General features: G+C 44.7%; 1 protein-coding gene across 1 annotated transcript in view; it reads right to left on the bottom strand.

Annotated features, from left to right (window-relative positions):
* Positions 1-6071: 6071 nt before the first annotated feature.
* AP2A2 (adaptor-related protein complex 2, alpha 2 subunit) overlaps positions 6072-12199 on the bottom strand; it is a 43127-nt gene continuing 36999 nt past the window's right edge. Inside the window, exons 16-22 of the mRNA XM_009870841.1 lie at positions 10739-10821; positions 9895-9984; positions 9011-9134; positions 8120-8236; positions 7895-7964; positions 7307-7441; positions 6072-6520 (exon numbers count right to left, since the gene is read on the bottom strand). Of these exons, the coding sequence (XP_009869143.1) occupies positions 6443-6520; positions 7307-7441; positions 7895-7964; positions 8120-8236; positions 9011-9134; positions 9895-9984; positions 10739-10821 (697 nt within the window). The 3' untranslated portion in view covers positions 6072-6442. The remainder of the gene's footprint in view (positions 6521-7306; positions 7442-7894; positions 7965-8119; positions 8237-9010; positions 9135-9894; positions 9985-10738; positions 10822-12199) is intronic.

The following is a 12199-nucleotide window of genomic DNA, read 5'->3' as shown; positions in this document are numbered from 1 at the left end:
CTGTATTCTCACTCAGCTTCGAGCTTCATCAAGGGCTCTGTGCCTTGCTACGCACCAGCAGAAAATGTAAGATCGATACATACAACCATTGCCGGCTCTGTCCCATCGCACGGTCCATCTCATAAGGGGAGACGGGCTTTGGGCGGGCATTCCCGTTGTGAATCCGTGGCTGCCTGCAAATAAATCCTTAAAATGAATCAGTTAAGCACTTCTCAATTAAGTAAAACCTATTACCACGCCTGTGAACCAGAAATAATTCTGCCACGTTAACCAGGCAGCTGTTTTATTTGTTTTCATCAGTGAATTGGAGGTGTTTGGGTTTTGGTTTGGTTTTTTTTTTGCTGGACGGATTTTTCGTTATATTCTTAATGGGAATTTGTTTTGCTTGTTTGCAATTCCTGTGACTTGTGTTCTCTTACCTGTCCCCAGGGTACCTACTGCATCTTGGGTGCCTGGTTTCAAGCCTTCTCTTGCAGCATTACTCACGTGTGACTTTTTAATTGTCTCACGCAGCAGGAACAGTCTTCCATGCAACCGAGAGGCTTTTTCTATCTACCAAAGGTCACTCAAGAAGACCAAGACAAATTTCTGCTATAATTTTTTCTCTCTTTGACAGAGCGTTGCAGAGAAGTCCAATACGAAGAAGAAATAACTTACAAAGGCTGTTCTACCAATGTCACTTTAAGCCGATGTGAAGGATCGTGTCCGTCTTCCACAAAGTAAGGAGAGCTGAGCGGCTGCAGAGCCAAGTTGAGACTTTTTCTCATCTGGCCAGCTACAAGTAGTGATACGTGTTAAATACTGCTCCTCTAGAATTCAGGGACAAAAACCTGGCCGGCATTTACCCATGTCACTTAAGTTGTCTCATGATGTTCTCCCATCAGTGTGACTCGGGGATATTCTGTAGTTCCCAGGGCGCTGCCTCTGTGCGGTCCCGCTCGCTCGTGAGGAGATGACTCAGACAAGGTTTCAATAAAAAGTAACCTCACTGCAGCGGGATTGCAGAGTTCACGCGGTTATTTTGGAAGAAATCAAAACTGTGATGATCCAAACAACCCGAGCGAATACAATGAAAACAAGAAAGCGACGAAGAGTTTTGCTTTTGCAGTAGCTGGTTTAAATCAGTCCTGAAGCTAAAAGCTACCCCCTTCACAGAATCCAGTGAGTTGGGGAGTTCCCCCAGCATTTAGAAAACTGAGTGATTCGATCTTGAGAGTTTAAGAGAGCTGTGCAGCCTGGGGGAAGGTTTTTGAGCTATTAAGGTTCATCACAATCACTAAGAAAGCTGTGGTTAGAAAATGGTTTTGTTTGTAATTGAAACCGAGCAGATATTTCCCCCCTTTACAGAGATTTTTACAAAAATTTATTTTCTGCAGCACTCCTGGTTCCATAGCTGAATTCTTTTTATAGAACTGCCCACTGCCATAAGAAAAAACACAAGCACCTCACGACCAAGAAGAGAATCTCAATCCCAGCTGTTGGTTCAAGCAATCCCTTCAACCTGTGCTTCGTTCCTGTTAATTCTGCAACATACGTGCAAGTCTGCTACTGCCTTAACTCACCTCACAGCCCAGAACTGACACGAAGTGGTCACCGGCTTCCGTTCTGGCGCTAACGGTTCAGAGGAGGGGATCTTCCTTCCTCCGTGAACTGGACAAAATGAACACGCACAATTTGGCACCTTTGTTCACAGGTCACACCTGAACCCTTGAGTAGTCCAGCGCACAGCTTTAAAAAAAAATTAAATATGTAGTTACCTGCTGGTTTTCAGTGAAGGAGGAAGAAAAAAAATCAAATCCTGTGTCTTCCAGTGAGGCCTGATAACTACAAGCCCACGGAAAATGCAGTTTTAAAAAGGGAGGCAGAAAGTCAGTCCACCCGAACACCCGCAGCAGTTGTCGTGAGAAGGCAAAACAGCCAAGTGCTGCACTGGTTGTAGTCCTGTAGTTGACAAAACTTTCAAGCTCCAAGGGTTGTGCTGGCTCCTCTACACGTTTCCCCGTGAGAAAAAAAGAAAAATAGCGCTCAAATACTCGGAAAGCTGTTAAGGCCACAATGCTGTGTACAAACCCTAACTGATCCTCCCCCTTCCCAACAGGTTGAACGTTGAGCAGATGATGGTGGACAGGGCCTGCGGCTGCTGTCAGCCCCTGCACTACTGGAAGCAGAAACTGCAACTGCCATGCCCAGACCCAGACAACGCTGGAGAACTGCTCAGTACAGAAATTACTGTATTTAGGGGCTGTGTTTGTAGCCTTGACAGTTGCACAGATTAACCACGCCTCCACGTGCCCTCAGATACTTTTTTTTTTTTTTTTTTTTTCTTTTTCCCCCCTAACTTAAACAGTGATCACAATTCAGCACTTCCACCGTGCCCACTCCCTGCTGGGAGTTCACCGGCACCGGTTACACGGGATAGCTTGCAGGGAGGCCTCCGGAGCTGCTACCTGGTGTTGCTGAAGTTAACTGATAAATTATTCCTGATCGGGAGGGGGTTGGGAGATGGTGGTGCAGAGGGGAAGGAAAAAAAAAAAAAAGAAAGAAAGACAGACCGGGCAGGGTGGGGTAAGAAGAACAGATTGCATCAGAGAGGTCTGACCGTGCTCAGGGTGGTATTTAACCAGGGAGTTAAGAATTGGCCAATGTCCCGTGCAGTAACAGACTTTCAAATAAAATAGAAGGAATTAACTTGCTCTCTTCTTAATATTCGAGCCATTATTTTAACTGAGAAGAGGCTGTTTGGTTCACTACCCTTGAACTTGGACCTGTAAAACAGCCCCTTGCTTTTGCCGGGAGAAAAAACAAGTGAAAGCTGACACAGCTCCGCTCCTGCTGCCGCTGCGGCAACACGAGGCTCCGCGTGCACCAAGCCAACAGCTCATTGTGAGGTCCCTACCCACGCCCTTAATGTTTCCACATTTCTGGAAGCATCACGAGCACAGACATGAATGCCAGCAGGAATTCAAGACCACGGGTGCCCGCCAGGACACCGGGAGCTCACGCACAAGCGACTTCTGCTTCCTCTTAGTAGAGGGCGGGCGTTACTGCTTTGTTCGCAGTTCGCTGAAGTGTAAGTTGGACAAAAGTTCAGAGAATCCTAGACTGGCCTGGGCTGGAAGGGACCTTAGAGATCATTTTAATCCAGCCTCCCTGCCGCCGAATTCAAGACCACGGGTGCCCGCCAGGACACCGGGAGCTCACGCACAAGCGACTTCTGCTTCCTCTTAGTAGAGGGCGGGCGTTACTGCTTTGTTCGCAGTTCGCTGAAGTGTAAGTTGGACAAAAGTTCAGAGAATCCTAGACTGGCCTGGGCTGGAAGGGACCTTAGAGATCATTTTAATCCAGCCTCCCTGCCGCCAGGGACACCACCTCTCGACTAGATCAGGCAACACATGGGGACCGAACGGGTATTTTTGTTTGTTTTAGCAGGTTTTAGAGAAGCACTAATAACCTGGAGCAGACATTTAAGAAGCCTGTGTGAGGTTACTCAGCAGTTTAGGCACCGCTTTTCTTGTTCTTTGCTGAGCCCAGCCTGTACGTAACACAGGCGTGTGCTTCACAGCCTCAGCCGCACCCCACTGCTACACCAGGTTGCTGAAGCAGGTACTTACCGTTAAATAAAATCTTTTCTGGGGGTGTTTTTTTGTAATGTGACCAAACACACCAGCCATAAACAGACTCCCTGGGGGAGCTGAGATCTGCAGGTGAGGTCAGACTCACCTGAACACACCTCACCAGCAATTTGCAGAGAGCAGCTCAGCCCCACACATCACGTCTTGCTCTGTTACAACCACCCTGTGCATTCTTTACACTTTCATGCTCCCAGACAAAAAATTAAATAAATAGACAGCTTCATTACTGTTCTAATCATTTATTTAATCTTAATACGTTCTTCTGATGAATATAGTCTAATATATAGTCTTCTATATGAAAATTCTCCACTTAATTTGACAGAACTTTGTTTTATACAAATAAGACAATCACCATAAATGTTACATACTGGAGTGTAGGTCAAGAATGAACAAATGCTACCTGCTTTGCTATTCAGTTATTTTCACATGTCAATGCCTGGAAATACTGTACTTAAAAACAATAACACTGTTTACTGCAGAAATTACTTTGTCTGCTTGACAGGATACATCACTTTGGTAAGTTAACCATCATTCACAAAAAAAAAAAAGAATAATCAAGTATTTGTCTTGAATTTGTTCACTTTTCTGCTCATGGCTTCATTGAGCTGACATTGAATACAAAGCGTGAACAGTCAGAAGCTTAACACAGTCACCACTGAAAAGACACTTTCCCTCACCCCCCTCCTTCCCCCATTTTTAATGCATGTTTGAGCACAGCTGGAACCAAAGCAAAGTGAACTCGAGTAGTGTGGTGTCACAAGGTGTCCTTTAATGAGGGCGCAGAACATTTTCAGGGGGACAGGTATCTACGAGGATCTGGAAAACATGAAATAGGAGCTCCCCCCTTGTCTTTGCTAAGACTCCCTTTAGCCAGCACCTTGGATTCTAAACGCAGTACCAACAGCGCAGTTAAGGTAACAGGACCGAGAGAGAGGGGGCATCGCGAGGACAAAACATGGGGTAGCCCGTTACTAACCTGCCGACTGCCCAGCCTCACCGCAGGAGCTGCTCAGGAAGATTTCCAAAAACGTTTGTGATCCAAGAGTCTTGATCAGCCACTCGAAAGGCAAGACAAGGGCCAGGTGTTCAAGAGCCCCTTTGCACCAAGACCAGGTCTACAGCCACATTTTAGGTCACAAGGCCCACAGGTACCAGCCGTTTCTGGAAAACCAAACCAAGCCAGGAATCCCTCCCAAACCCCACACACCACAGCTACACCTTTGTTCCTTGTTTTCCGCCTGCACTCCAGCACAACTGCTCACCTTCAGCCAAACCAAATGATACTCGCCCAGTTCCACCTTTTAACTCAAAGCACTGAATTAAAGCGAGGCATACTCACTCCAGTAGAACCCTGCTCTGCACTGGGCAGCGTGACAGGAGCCTCCTTTTAACTTATTTCCAGTGTCACCACCATCACTTGAAACCTTTGTCATGGGCCTGCTCGGCTGCATGGCTTGTGAGACACCAGGCCCAGGCTTCCTTTCAACCCCACGGAAGCCCTGACCCGAGGTTCCCTGCTCCTGACGGCGGCAGCGGCCAACTCTGTTCATCGCCACCCGTAGCCCTCGCCGAGTGCCCGCGGTTTCCAACCGTGCTACCTCACCCACTTCGTTTCAGCAGCCTCTGCTGCACCTCAAGGCTCGATGAGCATGAGCCAAAGCTGCGACCCTTCCCTCCGCCGAGAGGCTGCAAACAGTTTGCTGATGTGGAACAAGTGACAAAGGCTTTGGTTGTTAAAAACACCATAAAAGAGGAGTGGTTTGGGGCCTTCTACTGCCTCAACATAAATCTTCTACACCACATTGGATATTTTTACCACCACTGACAAGACAGGCAACTGTTCAGACACCAGCTTTTCAACCTCTTGAGTTTTAACATTACTGTACACTGAGGGGAAAAAAGTCATTTGAAATTACATTTTCATCGGAAAGAGCACATGCCCTGCGGGCCTTCGAGGGCCCACTTCTTGCCACTTCTCCTTTTATACAAGCCCAGACTCGCATCATTAGGACTACGACTTGCTAAGTCTGATGGGGAACAGAAAAAAAACCCCCAAAACACAGAATAAAATATTTGACTTCAGTTTGACTAACAATGAACAGGCATTCACTACCTACCACAGCAGCTCACCTCGTTATGCGAGACGAGCAGAAGGGTTCCAACTCGCATTTGTGTTCCAGCCGCCTTCCAAAGATCGGAACACACCGGGATGTGAAGGATTACACGAACAGACCTAAGCGTGGTGTTTGTCAAATACAAATACTGGTGACACTCCACATAAACGTTCACTTGAATGGGATTCAAACACATCTCGGAACCTGCCCTTCCACGCAGGACAAGACTCGTGGCAAATGTTCACTTCAGAGTTTGGACTCTACGCAAACATCGGAACCAAGCTCAGAGCAGCACTGGATGGTTCCTTTCGGCTCAGAGCAGAGGGAGCACCCGTTACAGGCGCTAAGGCCGAACGTTGCGAGCTGTGCCCAGGCGAAATCATCCGTTACCACATCTACATCTGATTCCCTTTAACAAGTTTGAAAGCCTGACCTCTGCAAAAAAAATCAAAAAGGAGCACAAGACAGCCCTCCCACCCTTTGTGGAACACACTACAAGTCATTGTTAACGTCCAAAGTCACTTCCCTGTACTGTACATTTTATAGTCTTAATTTCAAACAAGGGTCAAGTCCTATTAAGGCAGGGAGCTGGAATGGGTTAACATTGCAGTACTCAGACAGTGATGTACAAGACATTTATTTGCAGTATGATGACAGTGATATGAATGGAAAAAACCCAAACTGACATGGTTAATATTAAAACTGTTCGGACAGCAATTCACATAACCTCTGAGATACAGCTTCTTTACTTGTTCGTAGTGTGAGCCTATACATCTGAAAAAGAACACAAAAATATTATTTACTTTTAGACACAGCTTGGCATGAAATGAACACACAGTCAGCTCGTGAAAGCTACCGGTTACCTCGTACTCGTTTTGTTAGAGTTGGAAGGGAAAAGGGCTCAAGTTACAACACGGAGGCAGCCGTCTGCCAAGTAATACAGCTTTGTCAAACCACGGGTAGGAATACATCTTCAAACCTTTGCTGAGAGTTACCACTGTTGTGTTATTTTTAGGCTTTAACAACAAGGTGTTTCCAAATTTTTTTCTATAGGAGGAATAAACGTTGTGGAAAAGTCTAAAGACCCTCTACCGGCACTTCTCGAGGAAACAGGAGACTTACCAGCCACAACTTAGTTTAGTCCTCAGCAAACTTTGATAAAAGCTCTATCAAAATGCTCAAGGAAAGATATTCTTAACATTGTATTAATTTGCTTGTGAGCTCTCTTTTAGCCCATCATTCTTTTAGTAACTGAAAACAGCAAAGGAAATTATATTTTGTCTTGTCCAAGGGGCACAAACCAGAAACATCAAGTTTCCAAACTTCGAGAGAACACGAGCCTCCACAGACAGTCTGCAATAACAGAGGGATCTCTTCCAAGAGGAAAGAGTCGCTGTGAAGCGGCAGCTGCTACAATTTCGGTTCTTGCTGGAATCCGCAGCCACAATTAGCTACTTTCAATAGTGACTTTATATAAATACCCAAAGGAGTTTCGGATATACACAGATATTTAGGGCAAACGAGAATGTGCATTTAAGCTGTAGATTCTGAAGCAGATACCTGTGCCTGGAGATTGGGTTCAAGGCGCAGCAAGCATCCGATCTGAGTCGTTTTTGTGTGTATGATACCAGCACCAACAAAGTTTGCGGGATTGGGATCCACCTCCTCAAGTAGAGCTGATCCAAAGCCAATTATCTATGAAAAAGCCAGAAGATTTAGATAGAGGGATGGCAGGACACTGGTACCAACTCCGCCTAAGAACAGACAAGTATAAGACTAATGTTTGAGGTGTTCAAGAAACTGAAGTATTATCCAAAACCAACTTCATTACAAAACAGTCTTTGAAGTGATAGGGTGACCCTGATCATGAGCTGTTTCAACTAGCAACTCTCGTATAAATCAAGGCACAAAGTGTCTTCCAGTGTGGTTCTAAGCACCAAATTGGTGTTTCCTGAAATAGCTTCAAGTTTCCAGCTGCTCTTGAAGTCTGTATCTAATTCAATCCCCACCAAGAAACAGCCCAAGCAACCCAGCGCTGCCAGCGTCTGCTACGCAACACGGATGGACGCTTCAACCACGTGATCCCCAAACAATGAACAAAGGACGCTACCTTTACATTAAATTAAGGAATGCCACACTGCCACCCACCTTCGCTTTTGTGATCTCGGCATCCATCGGGTGTTTTGCTTTAAAGATATTCTGTACTTCTTGCTTGGGACTGCAAGACAAATAGGCAGCGTGTTACACACAGCGTCGTTCGACAGCAACTAATGACATCGGGGGGGTTTGTATCTTGCAGGATTAAGCACAAGGTGAGGTACTGCAATACACCCCCGCCAAGAGCCCCAAGCCCAAGTACAGACCAAGCCTTACTTGCTCAGTTGCTTCCAACGCTGGAAGAAGTCCTGAGAAGACATCTCTGTTGGCTGGAAAAATTTATTCAGCGTGATGGGCAATTTTACCGAAAGATTTTGGAACGTTCCACCGTACCTGCAGGTGGAACAGAAAGAGCACAGCGTGCACAGCACAGCGTGAGGGGTCTGTCAGCCCAGGATGAACACTAAGGTGCAATTGTTTATGATTAAATCCACCAACCTCAGGTAACGCTATTTCTAAGATACAGTTTTAATCCACTATTATATGGATTTATTTGTTCTGCTTAGACAGTGCATGAAAGTGAATGGGCAGAACTTGTAATTAGGCCCTTTCAGTTCCAACAGAGGTTGTTGTCCTTCCAGCTAGCACCCATCAAAGGAGTGAAAATATATCCCTGTGAAAACATACCAGGAAGAACCAGTTCAGACTGGAATAACAGAACGTGGCCCAGAAATTAGGATTTGCCAAAAGGCTGATGTTGAGTGGACGTAACAAGTTTCTATTTTAGGCTGCACGTGTTTCCAGTCCAAGTTGTTTGGTTTCCAGAAGGGAGAAGTTACAGCATCTATTCCTGTCAAGATTTCGTAAGCAAACAGGCAGACTGCTGTTTTATACGGGTAGCGGAAAGAGAAGTCATGGAGACATTGTATTAGTAGCTGCTTCTTGACTAGTTTTCTGGGGTGTTTGTTTTTTGGTTTTGTTTTTTTTTTAAACCACATTGTTCCAAGCGGATTTTCTACCTTCCCTAGGAGCCTAAAGCTTAGGATCAATTTTTCACAAGTCTTCTACCCAACACAGCTTTATGTGTCCATATTCGATGCTTCAGCCAGAACACACTTAACATTTTTCATCTAATGAACTCACTAGCATTTGAATCCTGTGTTTTACCTGAATTGAATGTTCAGGATTGGAGCTTCCATAAAGTCTGACACGCACTCGATGTTCACAACCTGTTGAACCTGGGCACCTCCATCCACTGTGGGGTCAACAGGTTTTGTCTGGAGATTCAGGCGTAAGAAGTGGTTAAGGAAATAATCAATTAACCGATAAGTTAAAAAAAATTAAACAAAAGGCAAATCTTCCAAGAAGCTTCATGAGGAATTATTATTGTGTTCATTCATTCTCTGTGCACTACTGAATATTCAAAGCTCTTCTCAGAGCAGATGAAAAAAAAAGAAAAAAGGGGGTTTCTTCATACTGACACACTCAAAAGCAATAAACCCCAGAATTCTCAGTTGTTTGGATATTCTTTAAGAAAGATGACCTCAAAAAGGTGCAATGGCATTGACAGACGGCACAATAAAAACCACTGCACTATCTCGTTTTGATGCGAATGCTACAGCAATGCTTTGAGTCCAACAAGCTTGGTTACAGAGCGTCCCACAAATCCAAAATTTGCAATACCAAGTGTTAAAAGACAAACTGTAAATCAAGAGCTTATTTGCAAGTATCATCCTCTTGGTGTATTCTCCTACCTTCACCTCACGTCTGAGGGTATCTGCTCACGCAGGACTTGAAGTAGTCAGCCTAATTTCTCTTTATTTCAACAATAAAATTTGTGTTGGTAACCAGAGCTTTAAGGGGAGAATCTTCCACCTCTGCTCAAGATTTGTTCTTTCTACAAGAACTTCAGGAATTTATCAGTAAGTATCTTGCTCCCTCCTGTGCGAGGACCCCATGCCTCAATCCTGCAGCTTTATTACAAGTTTGTGACTTGTAATAAGGCACAAAACCCAACAAAACCAGACACATGCTACTGCATTTAAGGATATTTGACTGTAGGTCATCCGAGCAGATTACTGTTGGAGTAAAATTCAAGAACTGTGTTGATGTCTTATTACCGTAGAATATGAACATACGTCCTAGAAAAAGAGAAGAGACATCAGAATTTTTAGGCATGTCACATGTAACTGTATTGAACTACCTGTGCTTCAAGTATCTAATACACTCTCTGTCCGTCTTTCTTTAAAACAGCTTTTAAAACCTAACCATCATCCACATCTTACCAAAACTCTCGGTTCAAACTGAACTAACAGATTAAAACAAACTGTCAGGCCTCTCCCACAGCAGCTGCCACACAGGCAGTTAAATAATCCGTGGGAGTCTCAGTTGCTGGAGAACGTTGCTTTTTATATACAGAAGCTGCTGCAGCACCACAAGGGCTGCAGAAGGGGAGAAGCAAACACTCCTAGTGCTGGCCTCTGTTCCGTTCCCGGCTCCTTCCCACATGTTTTCAGCACCTTGTGTTTTATGACAGACACGTCTGAAGTCATTGTAATAATATGAAACACAAGCTACACTGCAAGTCAGAAAAATAGAGAAGAATAGTTCTTCACAACCCTGGCTGCACGAGCTTTAGAGCTAAGCAGCCAGAGCTGGCGCTTGCGGTACCACTTACGCCTCCCACTGCATCTCCCCTAAAACCACCAAGAAGTTTATGGAAATGGAACTCGCACAGAAGCCAGAGACACACAAAGAGTAAAGATTTTAGGATAAGTTAGGCCTGAAATCACACTTCCCTGTTAAGAAGCTGAAAATTAACTCCTATCTGCAATACTGTGCTGGCCCTGGGGTTGGTAACGCAGACAGCCAAGCACTCGGCCTGAAAGATCTTACCCAGGTTCTGTCGAAATTCAGATTTCAATCCAATTTGTAGCAACTGATTTTCAAATAAGACGCCGTTATTTTTACACACGAACCTAGGGGAAGAGAGGGAAAGCGTGTTTTAAATTGAGCCGTATTACACAACGTTTAGAACCACAAAATTCAGGGTTTACACAGAGGATGAAGATTGTGGTTAACCTAGAGCGCATCAGTCAGTGAGAAAGGCCTTTGCAGAGAACTGCAGAGTTAGAAAAGAGTTTTACAACCAAAATCACCACTTGTAGGACACTACAAGAACTGAATTTATTTGATAGGATGCCTGAGAAACTACAAAGGAAGCCACAATGTGCCACACACACACACACACTCACACACATACAGCCTATAAAGGACCAGGCGACAGATTAGGATTTCTTATTCATATTCTCAACAACTTCTGAAACTCATTAGGTTGGTGCAGATTGAAAAAGTTTGAAGCTTTGACTGTTTAAACCTGAAAGAAAAAAGAATCCCTCGTTTTATCAGTTCTGTATCACATAAGTCAACTGAAAGCTGTATTTTTTTTTTTCCATTTTGAGAGAATCAGCCCATTCTGCAGCGATTTCAGTCCTTTCTGTCACCCTTTACTTACAAGTGGAAGAGGCGGTCAGCAAAAATCAGCCTTACGCATACAAGGCACTTAAAACACACGCCCAAACATCAGTCCTTCCGAAATTTACTCTTTTTTTTCCTTGGTTTACGAATAGTTGCAAAACTTAAACAACTGGCACTGCCTCGTTTCAGAGCAGCGTGTGTGACAGCACTGACTAGTAAAGGCAACGTCAACCCGCGCATTCATGACCTCGCGCCCTAAAATCCACAGCATCTACAGAGGTGTTCTAGGCACAAGCCTGACAGCACGCGTCTCTCTAGTTTCGCTGGCGTTAAGTTAATGCACAATATAGTTTTTGCTACATAAACTTATATTTCCGAAGTTGCCCAGCCTTGCAAGGTTTTAGTATTGCTTACTTGTGAAAAAGCTCATCAGCATCATGCACAGTATCAGCTGGTTCCTCAGAAACTACCTCAGATGAAGCCAGGTCAGGGCTAGTTCAGGCAGCACAAAGGAAGAAAGGCAGCAGCGACAGAGACAGCAGGAGTTAGTAAAGACAGCTTAGTGCTTCGTTATTTCTTTTACCTCCTTCCTCAGAACCGGCACTGCTGAGTTTAACGCATGAAAAAATTTATTAGCTGCCCTAGCTCAGTACACCTACAAAGGTTTTCGGCATTAGGCAATGTTTTCCCCCACTTCGCGCCCCCACCCCGCCCCTCCCTGATTTTAAGGAGCCAGCAATTCTTCCCAAAGACAGCAGACAGCTGAAGGCGTTCACTACCTTAAAGAACAGTCCTTTTAGGTGTTTAATCATGACAGCAAAAAAGTTTTAGTCAAAAACCGTAAAGTGCAGATGTATATATTAGCTACTATAAACACAA

Source organism: Apaloderma vittatum, unplaced genomic scaffold, assembly GCF_000703405.1.
Source record: "Apaloderma vittatum isolate BGI_N311 unplaced genomic scaffold, ASM70340v1 scaffold6936, whole genome shotgun sequence".
NCBI classification, from domain to species: domain Eukaryota; kingdom Metazoa; phylum Chordata; class Aves; order Trogoniformes; family Trogonidae; genus Apaloderma; species Apaloderma vittatum.
This window is presented reverse-complemented; position numbering and strand designations above follow the sequence as displayed.